Genomic DNA, 17,102 nt, shown 5'->3' with positions numbered 1-17,102 from the left:
ATTTCTGCGTACATTTAGAAAGGAAGGCGGGTCTACACTCCTCCTACCCTTTCCCTTGGTGAGTCTCCCCTCCAGATGTCCAGCCCCAGGGCTCACCTGCTGTGAGCGATCACCTCCCGGGCAGTCAGCGACTCACTCCCATGCTCAGTGGGCAGGGACACTCATATCTACTCCCTAGTCCTTGCTTTCCTGAAGCAGGTTGGGTTCTGAGGTTATCATTATGTCATCACCACTGCTGCTAACTGTTCAGAACGCTGCCTTGTAAATGGCAGAAAGGGTGCAGGGTAAGGAGTGCCCTGTTTGTCCCCACGCAGAATGTCTATCACAGAACTCTCAGAGGCCCTGTCTGCAGGGCCCTCCTGGGCCGGGGCTAGGAGGCGGCTGCACCCCTGCTTACACCTGGGAATTTGAAATGCAGCCTACGGGTGGCCAGCAGCCTGAATAATGACAGTTGGGGGAGTTACCCATGGCCATCAGCAAATTCACTCTCTCGATGCTTGGAGCTGCCGTTTGTTGAAACTCACCCATCCCAGGCTCTGCATAAGCCCTGCTATGCATCCTCCCATTTAATCCTCACACCCTAAAATGGGGGTGGAGTGACCCTAACTCGAGAGAGAACCGAGGTGCAGTCAGGTTCTGCTGCTTGCCCGTGACCGCCCGGTTGGCGAGTGTGGCAGAGTGGTCTGTGCCTCTGTGGCCATCCAGCGCCTATGGTTCTCTTCCTGGCCCCGTCTTGCCACCGTCCCACTGCCCCTGCACCGTAATGTAAACAAAAATGCATCCTGACTCGCATCTTGTGATCTTCAGTCTTCCTCCAAAATTCTACCTTCAGCTCTCCCAATCTCGAAGATCAGTGTTCCTCTTTTGTCCTGCAGCCAGGGGCCTTAGTCAGGTCATCTGCCACTGCACCCCTTCCTTCGGATTCTGCCGCTGACCGCGTGGTATCCGAGAACAGTGATGCCGGGCTTCCCGCCTTCCCAGCCGATGCCAGATTTGCTTGACAGGAGCATTGGTTGGCTTTCCCACCCAATTGCCTGCTTTCCTGAGTGATGAGCACCACCCACTTGTCCCGCAGATGTCACAGAGAGGCAGCACGTGTCCCTCCTGTCAGCACCCTCTGATGGCCTCCGTGTCACTCAGACGGAGAAAGCCAGGGTCCTCTCCCTGCGCACGAGGCACCCTGACCCAGCCCTGCCTGGTGGCTGCATGGGTCGCACTGCCCACCCCCCACCCCCTTGGGCTCTCTGCCACTGTGCTGGCCTCCTAGCTGTTTCCCAGGCTCATCAGGCACTCCCTCCTGCCTCGGGCCTTGGCTGCCCCTCCCTCTGCCGGAACGCTCTGTCCCAGCTACCGGCCTTTGTGGCTTCCCTCACCTCCTGCGGGTCCACACTGAAATGTCACTCCTTCAAGAAGGCTTCCCTGGCTACTGCTTAAAATAGCAGTCACTACCACGAGCTCCAAACCACACCCCACCCTGCTTCGTCTCCTCCGTAGCACCTGGGATGTAAGCCCTGTGAGGGAGGAGGCTGCCGGTTTGTTCACTGTGCTCTCCCCAGGATCGCACGTGAGCAGACATATAATTCTATATTGAAGAACTGAATACATGCACACCCACACACACGTGCCCTTGCCTCATGACGAGGACACTGGGACAGGCCAGCTGCCCTCCAAGGGAGCCGAGCCTCCCCAAGGAGTTTGCAAGGGTATCGAGTGCTGTGGGGGTCAGGTCTGTGCTGGGTTCTGACCCTCTCCCTTCTCCCCAGCTGGTATCATGGAGCCATCAGCCGAGGAGACGCCGAGAACCTTCTGCGGCTCTGCAAGGAGTGCAGCTACCTTGTCCGGAACAGCCAGACCAGCAAGCACGACTATTCCCTCTCCCTGAAGTGAGTACAGCCTCATCTACCCTCTCAGTCCTCCTCGGCAGCCTCAAGTGAAGCGCTGCCTGGCTCTTGTGTCTGTGGCAGCAAGATCGCCAGTGTCCCCTCCCCCGGGAACATGCGGCATGAGTTATTTCAAGCCTCAGTTTTTCAATTTGAACTTACTCTCCTGGGAGACAGAGGAGGTTTTTAATGTTCTCTGCCCCAGAAGAGGAGGGGCATTTTCCTAGGATTTAATATTAAATACCCAAGAATAGCTTTCTTTTTTTTTTTTTTTTTTTAAAGATTTTATTTATTTGACAGAGAGAGCACAAGCAGAGGGAGAGAGAGGGAGAAGCAGGCTCCCTGCTGAGCAAGGAGCCCGATGTGGGACTCGATCCCAGGACCCTGGGATCATGACCTGGGCCGAAGGCAGCCGCTTAACCAACTGAGCCACCCAGGCGTCCCAAGAATAGCTTTCATATCTGCTGTGAGGCAGGACGCAAATGAAGCTCTGAGCATACCTCATCCCTCTCTCAAACCTCACAACAGTCCTCTGATGAGAAACATATTGTCCCCATTTTGCAGGTGAGGAAACTGAGGCTCACAGGGGGGATTGGCAGGCCCAAGGGGCAGGGCCAGGACTCAGGACCAGCTGTTTGACTCTCCACGGCAGCCCACTGCCTCTGTGGGAACAACCCTTCCCCTGTGTCCCAGGCTGCTTTTGGGGCAGGTCTGATTTTTATGTGTGTCGCAGAGGTTGTGAGGAGCACTGCGAAGAGCCAGGAAGAATCCTGCTGGTGTCATCTGTGGCTGCTTTGTAAACTCTTGGGTCTTTCTGACCCATGAAACATCGCTGTTGATAGGCAGCCCTGAAATAAGAGGGTTTTTTGCTTGAGTGCTTCATCATTCAGTGCTGTTACTGAATGGGACCCAACAGATTGTCTAAAACCCATTTTACAGATAGGAAGACTGAGGCCTAGAGAGGAGCGATTTCCCAAGGACACAAAGTTAGTGACAGAATTGGGGTTTAAGGACCCCAGGCCCTTTGGCCAGCACAGACCAGCAGGAGCAATGAAGCCCTCTGCCTGGCTTCCTCCCTGCTCTATCACCGTTCCTAGAGGCCATGTGATAGAGAAGGGGCCTGCTGGGATGTGGCTGCCGGCCGTGTAGACCGTAGCAGCAGTGCAGCCACGGAAGGAGAGACTGGCCTGCTCTCTCTGCTCAGGACTGGCCCCACCCTGTCTGCTGGGCTCTGCCCTGAGAGGGACCGTGACAAGTTGCAGTGCATGGGCAGCAAACAGAGGCACTGAAGTCTGCCTGGAGAACAGAGGACATGTGGAGACATGGTGGAAGCCACAGATTGCTCCAGGACGATCAGGGCAGAAGGAGCAGCTATGGTTGGGGGTCCCCAGGTGGGAGTTATGGGCGGGCAGATTCCAGCTCAGTGAGAACAAAAGTTTTTTAACAAGCAGAACTGATCCGGAATTAGAGCCATCCAAAGCTGCCTCAGGAGGTAGTGAGTGTCTCATCGCTGGGGGTGTACAACTGGGGCTGGATGGCTCTCGTCAGCGAGAACACGGAGGGGATTTCTTTTTCTTTTTTTTTTTTTTTTTTTTTTTAAAGATTTTATTTATTTATTTGAGAGAGAGAGAGCACAAGAGAGGGGAGCGGGAGAGGGAGGAGCAGACTCCCCGCTGAGCAGGGAGCCCGATGCGGGACTCGATCCCGGGACTCCAGGATCATGACCCGAGCCGAAGGCAGTCACTTAACCAACTGAGCCACCCAGGCGCCCCTCGGAGGGGATTTCTAACCAGCTGGGAGTGCACTCAGGACAAGCAGCACCTGTGCTTCGTTGTTCACTGTCAGACCGTTGGCTTGAAGAGTCAGTTCAGTTATCTCAGCTGAGAAGAATTCAATACTGAACTGCAGCTGGGCTGGGAGGCTGGGCTGGAAGTGAGCAGAGTTAGAAGCCCATCATGGATGGAGGAGAGGGCGGCCGTGGGGGACAGGTGCACACTGCGGGCCATGCTGACAGAGACCAGCGGGTCCTCAGCGGCTCACAGCTCACTGCTCCATGCAGCCCTGCCTCCTCCCTCACTGTCCAAGGTAACCTAGCAACCCAGGAGCTCTTGAGCGATTCTTCCCGAGCTTCAAGGTGCAGTGTGCTGTCCAGGCTGGGAGAGGTTAAAGGAAGCAGGTGACATCAGAGACAGGATTCCCGCGTCACTGCCCTTCCACGCTGACTGAGGCAGCCTGCCCACCCCCTAGGCTTCCTCAGAGCGGCCCTCCTCGTGCTGGTACTCTAGGAGTTGCTCTGTGACTCTTTCCTCCTGGAATCCTGTTGTCTGGGGCCTGGCCAGAGGAGTGTTCCCAAAATGGCTAATTGGGTGCACCAAGGAAGTAGGGATAGAGCACCCCATACCAGGCCCGGCGATCCTCCATGAGGGCCCGGGCCCCACTAAGTTTCCTATTTATTTGCTGGGCAGACCTGGCTGGACACTGGGGCCCCACGGTGACCCCAACACAGCTCTGCCTGCAAGGGAACTTGGCCTCCTGAGTACCCAGGATGTGTCACCGCTGAAGCAGCAACATGGGACCATATACGGAATTCTCCAGCCAGTTGCAGAAGTGACCATACCACGATACCTGCGGGATCCATTTCCCAGTTTCCTGTGAAACGTGCCCTTTGTGATGCAAACGGGCCTAAAGTCCACCTGAGATGGGTCTTCAGGAGAGTATTTCCATCACAGCCCCGAGAGTGCAATTCCTTTTCATCCCGGGTGTGCCACATTCCCTGGGTTGGACTGCTCTTGAGGGACGGACAGCACCTTGATTCTGTTTTCACAGTAACGGGCTTGGAGTCTAGGAGTCGGGGATGCATGCAGTGGAGAAAGTAAGGGACAGGCCTCCCCACTCCATGGCCTTATGGCCTTGGCAGTCACAGCACCTTTTGGAGCCTTTTCTGTGCATAGGGGGTGACAATGCTCTTCTTCCAGAGGGAAAGCACTTTTAGCCCAACCAGTGCAGTGTAAACACTGTCTTATATCAGTCCCAACCTGCTTTCCCAGTTTCCCAACCTGGGAAACGGTAATGGTTCATTAAAGGCCATTTTTAAGGGCAGCAGAGAGGACCTGTTGACCAGAGTTCTGGACAAGAGTCCTGACCTATTAATCACTGCTCGCTGTGTGACCTTGGCAAGTTCCTTCCTTCTGGGACTCAGCATCCACATCTGTTCATGGGGACTTTGATGACTGCTAAGGATTCCTCCACCTCTGACATCAAGGTGCCTCTGACTCCCTGGATTTCCCGTGTCCTTGGACTCAGCCCCCCCCCTGTCTGTGGAGCACTCTGGCCAGATCCCCTGCACCTCCCAAGCCAGGGAGGAGGTGGAGGAGACTGAGGGCCAGGGCCAGCAGCCTGTGCCGGAACCCCAGATAAGAACATCTGCCATCAGGCCTGAGTTTGGATGACTGGTCTCTGCCCACGGGTGCTGGAAGTTTAGTTTTGCATGTTTGTCTAAAGCCATGAGATCCCAAAGACCAGATGAGTGGTCTCACGTAGTCAGATTTCCCTTGAAGAAGCCCGGAATTGAGGAGGTGGGCTAGGCCATCCTATGGCTGGGCAGGGCAGTCTGTTAGGGGGAGGTGAGCTGGCTTCCCAGAGTGGCCCTAGTTCATGATGATCAGGTGCCAGCCAGGGAGTGATACCTGGCATTAATCACCTTGACCACAAAGGGAATGGCCCTGGTACTGAACGTCACGGCTGCTTGGACCGAGTGCCAACTTTGCCAGCCACCATGGGAGGTGCGAAGTCTCTCAGATCCCCGAGGCCTACGCGGTGGGGGCAGGGTAGGATTGGCATTCTCCACGCATGGTGTTGTCAGGAGCGTGGTGCAAATTGACATTGGAATTCCAGCTATGTTTTCATATGAACCCTGGGTCCTGCTGTGAGGATGTCCTAGAGTGGAGAAAGGATTTGGGGGAATCTGGCCTCAGAGGACGGGCCCTCCACCCCGTCTGTGCTTCTCTCAGCAGATATTTATCAGAGCCTCCCGTACCAGGCACTGCGCAGGGCAGCATAGGGAGCTGAAATGAGAACAGCTCAGCTCAGGCCACAGGAGCTCACAGCCTGGCCCGTTCAGCCTGGTCTTACACGCAGGTCTGCACGGGCGGCCTTGGGGACCCGGAGTTGGCACAGGGGTGGGCCCAGTCCCTGCCCTGGAGGGTTAGGAGAAGCTCCTGGTGCACTTGAGCCTTAAAGAGAGGGTAAGTGGTCTCAGGCAGGGACCAGGTGGGGGGAATCTCAGGTGAAGGGGACAACCCAGGCAAAGCCCTGGAGATACAGAAGAGACATTGGTGGGTCCTGTGCCTCACAAAGGAGCTGAGACTCCATTTTTAGTGATGGAGCCACTAAAGTGCACTCTCAGGGACCTGCCTTTATGCTTAAGCCCCACTTCCTGACCCTGTCTCCCTGCGTATCTGCAGCACCTTACATTTTAGAAGGCCGATGTGTTTGCCCCAGGATAGCCCCACCAGGTGGCTAGGACAAAAAGCATCATCCTCTTCTTCATTTTAGGGTATAGGCAGCTGAATGAACTTCCAAGACTGGAGTGGAGGCCATAGACTCCCAGCCTGGTCTCTTCCCACCCCTCCCAATTATACCAGGTCAGAGGTCATCTGGAAGCGACCTTAGAGGCCCATCTAATCCAGCCTTTGCTTCATGGATGGGGAGACTAAGACCCAGACCACACTGACAAGAGATGGCGACTGCTTCCCACTGTGGGGGGACAGGCCCACGCTGCCAGCCATCTGCCACCAAAAGCCCTCTGCACTCATGGCAATCCAAGATGGTGCCTGCACTCCCCACCCCCCTGCCTCTAGATCCCCTCCCTGGCAGACACCCCCACCTATGGAGCAGTCTTACAGAGATCCTGACTAGCTGCTTTGGAACACTGCCCTTATCCCCTCCTCCCTACAGAGCTCTCCCTCTTCCCATTCTCCAGCCTGACTACGCTCCCTCTCAGCTGCTAACAGACACGTTGGCCTTCAGAACACTCACTCCAGCCTCAGGGAAGCAAGGGTTTGAGCATTTAAATATTGGCAAGAAAACACCACACTCTAACAGCTTCCTGTCTGGAAAGGCAGGCAGTAGGGGAAAGGGATGAAAAGTCTTGAAAAATCTCATTAAAAGGGTTCTTCAGGCAGTTTGGACTACGAATGACTTTTTGCAAGTTCCAGTTTCATGAGTTTTTGCAAAGGAATCTGGACACGAGGGAAATAGGACTTCAAAGACAAGGGTTTGCAGCTGGTGGGGGCAGGGAGGCAGGGTGAGTGCCAGGGCTCCCCTCCCCAGATGCGGGGCAGGCTCTGCCTGCATTGGGCCCATCCCTGGGAGCAGGCAGACAGAGTGGCACTTAAAGGCCTCGCAGGGGGGCTCCCAGGTGGTGCAGTCAGTTAAGCGTCCAGCTCTTTGATTTCAGCTCAGGTCCTAATCTCAGGATCGTGAGATCGAGCCCCACTCTGGACTCTGTGGTGGGCGTGGAGCCTGCTTAAGATTCTCTCCCTCTGCCTCTGCCCCTCTCTCAAGAAAAAAAAAAAAAGTCCTCGCAGGGACACCAATACTCCTTTGACAAGAGCCCAGGTCCAGCTTTCTTTAGGCAGTGAGAGTCCCAACCCCAGTGGGGGCCATGGCCCCAGGAACCCCCACAAAGGGGCCTTCAGCTTTCAAATCCCCAGAGGCAAACTGCACAGCACCCTTGCAAATGTGGCCCAGATTCTGACCTCAGGAGATGCTTCTGGGGTCTGGCCTGTTTCCTTCAAGTTGCAACTCAGTCTTGATCATTCAGGATCCCCTCCCATAAGCTCTGCCCCATTCAGTACCCTTTGTGTACTGGATTCCAGCCCTCCAGGAGTTCACAGCCCAAGGGGAGAGCATATGTACACCAGAACTCATATACTCGCAGGAGTGCTGTAGGGTTACCCAAGGCAGAAAGGGCTCAGGGCTGTGAAAGAGGGAAGGCATCCGAAGAGGGGGTATTTGGAGGGTGAGCAGGTCATCCTATAGACAGGGCAGCCCAAGCAGAGGAATGCATGGAGGCAGGGAAGTGCAGACCCTATTTGTTGTGTAAGAACAACAAATAACACTTCCACGGGAACTGAGGAGAGGTGCGGCCCTACTGTCCAGGCTAAGGACTTGGGGCCCTCTCCTCTAAGGTAGCAGGGGTCCCTGAAGGTTTTGAGCAAGGTGCAGTCATGTCCTCAGAGCTGGATTCTAGAGCCATTAGTGAGCCAGGGTGCACCATGAGTATTATCCAGGAAAAAACCACCGCTTCTGCCTTCCCGAGCCCCCTTCCCTCCCCCATGCCCACAAACAGCCACTCAAGCTAGCACAGTCCAAGAGCCTGGGAGGCAGGCAGCCTGTGGGCAGGCATCCCAGGGGCGGGCAGTTCCAGGGCAGCCCTGTTTGAGATGTAAAGGGAAGAACATGGGCTCTGCAGTCAGAGATAACCTGAGTTTGAATCCTGGCTCCGTCTTTTACCTGCTGTGTTATGCTAGGCAGGTGACTTTGCTTCCCTGATCATTGCCTGGAAAACAATGGGCCACTCTCATAAAGCTGTTGTAAGAAGTAATGTGGCTCTGCGGGTTGGCCCGATGCATGGCCCACAGCAGGTGCTCAGTGTAATGCCGGTGTCTGCTCCTCCCAGTTTTCCCAGAGCTTATTAGACATTGGAGGCAGACTGGGCAGAGTGCTGGGCCAGGTCAGAAGCCCTGGGAGCGTGGCCTGGCTGTATCTGCTCCTGGGTGCTTGGGCTGGTGCCTGCCTCCTGCGTCCACAGAATGAAGGCCTGGGGTTTGATCGGTAAATTTGCTTCCAGGTTACGGGCTTCACACAGTTAGGATGAGGTGCCTTTCCCCTAGGTTCCAAGGATGGTGGGAACACTAGGGCCCCATCTCCTCCTCCAAGTAGGGGAGGAGGGGGCCAGACCATTTATCCAGAACATGTCTCCTGCTCTGATTGCTTAAGGACACCTGGCTGGTTCTGGTTCGTGGTCTGCTCGGAGCTGCAGGTTTGTGCTGCGTGCTGGCCAGCCAGTCGCCATCAACAAAGGCTTCCCGGGGCTCCAGCAGTGGGTGGTGGGTGTAGCCCAGCCAGGAGGAGCAGATGGGTTGCATTCCAGGGGTGCTGGGGGCACACTGCTGTTAGAGTTGTTTTTCTTCCTTCTCTCCCTTCATTGATTTATATAGTAAAGGAGAGAGTTTTCAAGCAGAAGGCATGTCTGGGTCTGGGCAGGCAAGCGAGTGATTAATCTTAGTTTGTTGCTGCTGACAGCCAGGAGCAAGAAATAGTAAAGGTTTGCAGGGTGAGGAGGGGGCGGGGGGTGAGAAAAGGCTGCTCAGTCCTTGGCCTTCAGCGAGGAGCACAGACTTCACTTCCCTCTACCATGGAAGCATCCCTTGTTGGCTCAACAACTGAGGCTCCAAATACTTCAGGGTAGCTGCCTGCTCCCAAGGGAGAGCCCCAGAACAGTCCCTCCGACCACACCAGGGCCTCCCCAGTGGTTGTTGAGCTCTCTGCACTGCATGACCTCCAGCCCCAGAATGCCTGGACTTACTTCATCAGTGCCCTTTTCCCAGCCCTGCCCCTGAGGCCAAGGCCTAAAGGAAGGCAGGGTTGTGCACCCAGAGGACGGCCCGGCTCTAATGAGAGGGACCCTCTGACTCTGCACCTCTCCAAGCTGCCAGGTGGGTGTGAGGGCTGGAGGAGGAGGGGCCTACAGAAGAAAGAGAGGTGGTCAGGCAGATAGTGACCCCAGGAGGTGCTGGGCCGGGGGGGTGGGGGTGGGAGGGTGGGAGGGAAGGGGGGCTTTGACCTGGTCCAAGGAGGATTCAGGCAGTTGTGGGTGGGCAGGGTAAGGCCCTACCCTTGCTGGGGAAACAGCAGCACAGGAGAAAAAGCTTCCTACTTTTCAATGCACAGTTACTAATATATCCTGTCCACCAGCAAGCACCCTCTCCTGCCCCCGTGAGATGACGCTCTGTGCAGCAGAAGACATGGGCTCTTGAACCCCAGCTCTGCCTCTTTTTTCTTTTTTTTTTTTAAGTAGACTCCACACCCAGTGCAGAGCCCAACATGGGGCTTGAACTCATGACCCTGAGATCAAGACGTGAGTTGAGATCACGGGTCAGATGTTTAATCGACTGAGGCACCCAGGCACCCCACCAGCTCTGCCTCTTAATAGCAAGGTGGTCTTGGGCATAAGGGTCTTAACATATCTGAGCCTCAGTTTCCTCATCTGTAAAGTGGGTATTACAGATATATTAATGAAAAGACAGTATGTGTGAGACGCTTAGCATGTGCCTAGCATGTAGTAAGTGCTCAGTCAGTCAGTGAGTGGTAACTCACAGTCTTTGTTATAGACTTTGGAGAGCTATAGGTTGTTGAGGAAAGAGCTCAGTGTGGTTCAAAGCCTTGTGGATTATCTGGGTCTGGCCTAGAAGTCTCTGTCCACGCCCACATCCACTTCCCTTTATTAGGGTGGGATTTTAGAGTTTATGCAGGCTGCAACTCGAAACCCTGCATTGCTGTGACTGAGACTTCAAATCACACAGAGCTAGAGTCAAAGCCTGGCTGTGTGACCTTGGGTAGGTCACTTAACCTCTCTGCTCTCCCGGCTGAAGATGTTGAGCACCTCAACAGGCATTTCCTCATTTTCTCATGGGAAAGCATTTTTGTGGCAAGCCAGGGCAGCAGCTCTGGTACACTGAGTACACTAAGCGGAAATCTTGGGATTTGGGGAACAGAAAGAGGGTTTTTTTTAACTTAGGCTTATGTATTTATTTTAGAGTGCATGGGGGTAGAAGGGGGCACATCCCAAGCCGACCCCCCACTGAGCATGCAGGCCCACACGGGCCAATCTCACAGTCTCACAAGCCAAAGTTAAGAGTCAGACACCCAGCCGACTGAGCCACCCAGGTGCCTCCAGAAGATGTTTGAGATCACCTGGCCCAATGCCCTGTGTAGATGGAGAAACTGGGACCCAGAAAGGGGAAGGAGTTGCCCACCTCCTGGCTTCCCGACCAGACCCTGTTTTCTGGCAGCATTTGCGTCAGGCTGAGACAGAGGGCAGCAGGGACAGGGCTGGAGTTGGGGGAGGTCTGTGTCTTTGCTCTCACTATATAGAAGATTTCACTTCCTTTCTGGGCTGATGGAGGAAAAAGGAACTTTCTACTCAATTAGCATGCAGTGTGCTTTCTCCTTCTAGAAGGTTTAAAGGAAATGCCACAGTTAGGAGCTGCTACTGTAGGCCGGACAGAGGCTCCTCAAACGCTCCTTGCAGGGGACACACCGACAACAGTAAACCTCCGAGTTCTACATATCAAACCCTCCCGCCCTGTAGTTAGCGTGAGGTGAGAAGGGCAGGAAGGATTACCTTCATCTTACACATGCAGAAACGGGCTCACTCTGTCGCTGCAAGTGAAGAGCTGGGCTTTAATCCATCCCAGTGCCCTCTTTCTGTCCTCTGGGACCCTCTCTGAGCAGAAACCCCCAACCCTTCCCCCTCCATCTGGGCCCAAGTAGCCCAGCCAGGGCCCCGGGCAGGTATCTGTAGCCCCAGGACCACAGCTGGAGTTTCTGAGCAGGACCTGGGCCACAAAGCCATTGCCTGGTAGCTTCCCCAGGGTGACGTGTAGATGGCTCCTTCCCTCGGCTTGTGAGAATCTGAAAACATTGGGGTTTTCTGACTCTGAAGTCACAGTGTCAGGATACATGACCCAACTTTGGAGTCCACTTTCTTCTCTGGGTCCACTCTCAAGCAGCAGAAGCTGGGGGCATCTGGGGATCTGGTGGCAGAGAGGGAAGTTGTTGAGGCCAGCTCTCAAGGGACAATGGTGGCCTCCGTAGCTGGCGAGACAGGTTTTCAGAAGCCCCATCTGACCATGGATGTGTCTGGAAGGCAGATCAGGGTGCAGGCTGGCTGCTAATAGGGGGCTGCAGTAAAGGACTACGGCAGCAGGAGGAGAGGGGAGCACGTGTCGTGGTGGGACTGATGGGGGTGAGAGAGGGCAGAGTCAGGACCTCATCCAGCTTGCTGAATGACTGACGAGCAGCGGTGTCACCAGTTGCAACATGGACTTGGGGTGGCCAGTTTTTAAAAGACCCTGGAAAACACGCCCCCCTAACTCAGCCGCACTCTGCACTGCTGCCCAGAACCCAGAGCGAGAGGCACCTGCATTCACACCTCCAGCCCGTTCTCCAGCGCGGCTGCTGGCCTGCCAGTGCCGAGCACGCCCACTGACAGGCTGGGTGTCCCCCCGGCCCCAGCCACGCGTGCAGTTTTTGCTCCCCTGAGAGCTCCCTGGTCCCCCGATTCCATTTCTAGCTGGTTTTTAATTATCTCATATCAGCCCACATAAATCTGCCCGTGTGGCTCGCCCGCCAGGGGAGGCTTTCCAACTGCCCGTCGGTCGCCAGGAAACCTCTCATGCCCCAGGACAGCTTCTCTGAGGCACTGGGTGGTCTCTCCAAATGAGAAAAACATTTCTTTCCAATCATATTTCTGACATCTTGTTAATATGACTTGTTTAATAATATTTTTGCAAAAGCCATCTGGGAATGGCTTGGTTGGGGACTTGGGGAGGGCATATGGGTGCTGCGGGGACCATCCGTGGTGACAGATACAGACCTCGCATCTGCCGTCAGTGAAGGGGCAGCAGCATGGAGAAGGATACAGCGGGGGCCCAGAAGCCCTGGGCCTGAATCCGCCACTGCTGCCCCTTGCATGAGGGTCACCCAGCAGGTGGCTTCACGGCTCCCAGCCTCCTGATCCCGGAGGCTCAGGAACACAGTGGGAGGAAGGCAAGCTCTCTGTCAACTCAGAGGCTGTGCTAATGCAGGTGGGATTATTTGCAGAGCTTCTGTGTTTGCCCCAGGAAAGGATTGTGGTCTTACTTTGCTTCTAGCTAGGTAAATAACTCAAAGGCCCCCTGAGGAAATAACGATTAGCCCCCACTTAGAGGCATTTGGCAGGGCTTGAAGCAAATAGCTTCGTACAGTAAAATCCCAAGATGTGGGGTGGCTGTTCCCTAGACCTTCAGGCCCTTAAAGTCAGAAGGGTCTTGAATCATCAGGGTCAAGACCCTGGCTTTGGGATGGGAGAAACAGGCCCAGGAAGGGAAAAAGACCTCCCCAGAGTCCTGTGGCAAGTCGCTGGCAGAGCCCAGGTGCTGTCACCCTCTGAGACCCACAGCGCTGTATTTTCTTCTCCCATTTTCTGCATAAGCGTTCTTGGTATTTGAGGCAGATTTATAAAAGCGGGTGTCAGATTTTATAGCTCTCGTCTTTGCTCCCACAGTGAAAGGCTAAAACTATAAAAATGATGTTTTGCTGTGTACGAGTGTGTGCGGTGTCACACTCACACACATGCACACCCTTCCACTTTGCTGGGGCGGAGGCCTCCCCACCCTGGTTCTTAGTGCCTCAAACCTTTGTCCTGGGAGCTTCCCGAGTGAGCGGCCACTGTCTACTTTCCAGCCAGGGGTGATTTCTGCCACTTTTAATGCCTTTTTAACTTTTTTTAATACTACTTCACCCAGGAGGAATATCAGAAACAGTTGGTTTGGCAAAGCCAGCTTATTAGAAATGCTTTAATTAGAACTTTTTTTTTTTTCCTATTTTCCTTTTGAACATGCATACGCTGCTCGTGGTCCCAGGCAGTGTGGGAACCAGCCTGCCACGTTTCAGCAGACTTTCAGGGCAGGGCCAACAAACAAGTCAGCTAGGGCTGTCAATGCTGTGATCCCACTGTGTGCCAGGCCTTTAACTGGGCAGGGAGACAAAGGCACGTCAGACTCTAAGCTGGTAGTCTGGGCAAGGGGACAAGCAGGCAGGTGAGTGCTGCGATATAGGGAGATGTGGCAGATAATAAGTGGAGGAGGAAGGAAGTTAAGTTTGACTAGGGGCATCTTGGAAGGCTTCCTGGAGGAGTTGGCATTGGATCAGGGCTGTGGAGGATGATTTTTTATTGAGAAGTAACAGAAGGTAGAAGGATGGTTAATTAAGTTTGGGATTGGAGGAGAGGTCTCTGCAGTATCCCTTCTTCCTCTGGTCCCAGCTGGAGTTTTCGGTTGTCCCTACCATGTGAGCCCTCGGACTCCCCAACCCCCGCCCAGGTGACCAGCACTATTATGGACAGAGACATGCCTTAGAAACTCTGAAGTCCCGTCAGCTCTCTCCGGCTAGTCACAGCATCCCCACTTCGCCCTCAAGGAAACGGGCTCAGCCAGATGCGGCACTTCCCTGTGGCCACGCCAGCGTTCCGCATTCCCAGGTCTTCGTTCTTTTGATCTCCCACTTTGCCAAAGGGCAGGCCGTGTGCCTGTCCTCCGCACTTGACACTGAAGGTGTATACCGCACCCAAGCTGGACGTAGCGTCCCAGGGAGGAATGCGTTTACACAGTGCCCAGCAGGCTCTTTGCAGCCCCAGGGACCTAGGAGAAGCTGATTGGAACGGGCCTCTGCAGAGTGTCCTCTGAGGCAGGCAGGATTATACCAATAACTGATGAAAAATGCGGGGCGGGGTAGGAGTTCTGACACCATGAGAGCCAGCGATCTGGGCACACCCAGATTTCAGACCCACAGTCTTCAAATGTTAGCATAATCCTGCTTGGACTTCATACTTTTGGGCCAGAAAAATACCTTTTCTGTCTTGAATTGTTCTAATCTTAACCAAAAAGTATTTATGAAGAAATAGGGTGGACTGTTTTACTTTTGTGGGAGTTGTGCTTTTAAAAAGCAATCAGTTCCATATAGTAAGTAACTTTTTGGAACCCAATTACTTGCAGCCATGCTGAAAAAAACTGTAATTAATGTGGTCAAATCCTAGCCAAATAATAAAATGAAAGCTTTGTTGTGTATCAAGGCAGAAATCAATTTCATTAGGGAGCAAAGAGCTGGAGATTTAATTTTGAGAAAATTCTCCACCCTGTGGGCAGAGGTTGTCAAGAAGCTGCCAGAATGAATGCCCAACACCAGAGGACTCACCCTCCAGAGCCCAGATTACTGAGGGCTGACTGACCTTTCAAAATTGCATTTGCAAACCTTCCGAGTGTAGCCAAAGCCAGTGGGCTTTTGCTTCTTAATGTTCTTGGACCTGGTGCTCCTTTTGGTTTTGGTCAGGAAGTGAATGTTATCTTCACCTGATAACACTTGCATGTCTATAAGATCCTTTCCTTTGGAACTTGGAGGACGTGGCCTCAGGAGGTCAGCAGACACCAGAAAGGAGATTAGCAAAGACCTGGGGTGTCCACATTGATGGTGGGGTCATATTCAGACAGCAGGGCTGAGGGCAAAGCTGGAAAGACCCACCAGGGACAATGCCCAGTTGCAAGACCCCAGTGCATGAGAGATAGTGAAGAGCAGGTGTGACCAGATGGGAAAGGACAGGAGATTCTGCCCTGTGAGGACAACTGGAGAGAGAGAGCAGCCCCGGGTCTGTTCGTGCTTCTTCTGTCTTCTGGTCTCTTAGGGGCTTTCCTGGGGCGGAAGGAATGGCTGTGGCCTGCAGGAACCGGAGCTTGGAGCTGAGGCTACGGTCAATGAGCTGCACTAAGTCCAAGAAAGACTTTCCCATGGTCAGAGCCATCAAAGTTTGGAAGGGGTTGTCTCGGTAGGGAGTAAGCTCCCCAGTGCTGAGGGTAAGGGACAAAAGCTGGACACTAAATGTTGTGAATATTATAAAGGTGTTTCCATCATGGGATAGAACTAGAATGGGGTGCTGAAACCTGAATGTACATCAGAATCTCTTAGCATATTAAAAGCAGATCTGGTTCTAGGGACGCCTGGGTGGCTCAGTCGGTCAAGCATCTGACTTTTGGATCAGGTCATGATCTCATGGGTCATGGGATCGAGCCCCACATCAGGCTTCATGCTCAGTGGGGAGTCTCCTTGAAAGAGTCTCTCCCTCTGCCCCTCCCCCCATCAAAACAAATAAGTAAATCTTAAAAAAAAAAAAAGACAGATCTGGTTCCAAAGAGGCCCAGGGAGCCTCAGGTTTAACAAGTCTCGAGGGACTGTGATGTGGGCATTCTGAGGCACATTTGAAGAAACTATGTTTGAGAAACATGCACTCCTCTTCCAGCCCTGGGACTCTGGGGCTTCTATAAGGAAGGTGAGTCCTTTTGTTTAATATCCAAGTAGTCATTCCTTCTTCATCATGAGGTGTGAGCATCTCCTACGTGCCAAGCTTCAAAGGTTTACAGGTTTGCAGGACCTCAGGGGTCCTCTAGTCCTGTCCCTTCATTGTAGAGATGGGGAACCTGAGGCCTGAGAGGGCAGGAGCCAGGGCTGGGACCAGGTTCCTGATGTCTAGTACCGAGCTCTTTTCACTTGCTTTCAGTGGACTTCAGGGAACATTGAAAACTACTCCCCATTTCACAGATGAAGAAACTGAGGCCCAGATTCCAAGGACTGTTGGGAGTTTTTCCACTGAGAAGCACTATCATTTATATGATTTGCAAAGGCCCTTGGCCAGGATGTTTGGGTGGCTTGCAGTCAGCCGTGTGCCTTTGAAATTCCAGAGAGGAGAAAACTACTCTCAGGTTAGGTGCAGGGTCACTGAGCAGATGGATCTGTTTTAACTTGTAGTCTTTAAAGAACCCTCTGGATTTTCTTTCTTTACTTTTTTTTTCTTTTTTGAAGCAAAACTGTAGGTTGGATCAGGTGATTTGTGGGCAAGTCCCTTCCCTTGCTGTGCTAATGGATGCCCTCTGTCAGTAAGCAAGGGAAGCCCCCACCAGGACAGGAGTTGGGTTGGGAGGTTAGTAGGGGCCAGCCCCATGATTTAAGGAGAAGGATGAGATTCAGGGTGTGGATGATTGCTGCTTCCCTCCTCCTCTCTGACGCCTCCCAAATCCTCACCCTCCACTTTGCCATACCCCTTCCCTGCTGACGAGAGCCTATAAAGGCTACTGGTGGTGGCCAAGCATCCCCTACACCTGATGGCATGGGGGTGGGTATGGGGGAATTCCAGCCCCTGATTCACTGGGGACTTAGAGCAAACCTCCACCCCCTCTGGGCCTCTAAATCATCTGTAAAATGAGGGCAGAGAACCAAATAGTCTCAAAAGCCTCTGCTTGGTATCTGTCTGCCTCAGAAATGGTGAATACAGAGCAATACACATCATAGGTACTTAATAAATACCACAGATCATGTATGACCAGTATTTTTTTTTTTAAGATTTTATTT

The 17,102-nt window shown here is 53.5% G+C and overlaps 1 protein-coding gene across 1 annotated transcript in view; it reads left to right on the top strand.

The window, feature by feature from the left end:
- The window catches only part of SHB (SH2 domain containing adaptor protein B), a 134,204-nt gene that overhangs the window by 107,696 nt on the left and 9,406 nt on the right, over nucleotides 1–17,102 (top strand). Inside the window, exon 5 of the mRNA XM_032418301.1 lies at nucleotides 1,764–1,883. Coding sequence (XP_032274192.1) covers nucleotides 1,764–1,883 — 120 coding nt within the window. The remainder of the gene's footprint in view (nucleotides 1–1,763; nucleotides 1,884–17,102) is intronic.

Source organism: Phoca vitulina, unplaced genomic scaffold (assembly GCF_004348235.1).
Source record: "Phoca vitulina isolate PV1807 unplaced genomic scaffold, GSC_HSeal_1.0 scaffold21, whole genome shotgun sequence".
Taxonomy (NCBI): Eukaryota; Metazoa; Chordata; class Mammalia; order Carnivora; family Phocidae; genus Phoca; species Phoca vitulina.
Note: the sequence above shows the minus strand (reverse complement) of the source record. Positions and strands in the feature narration are given on the sequence as shown.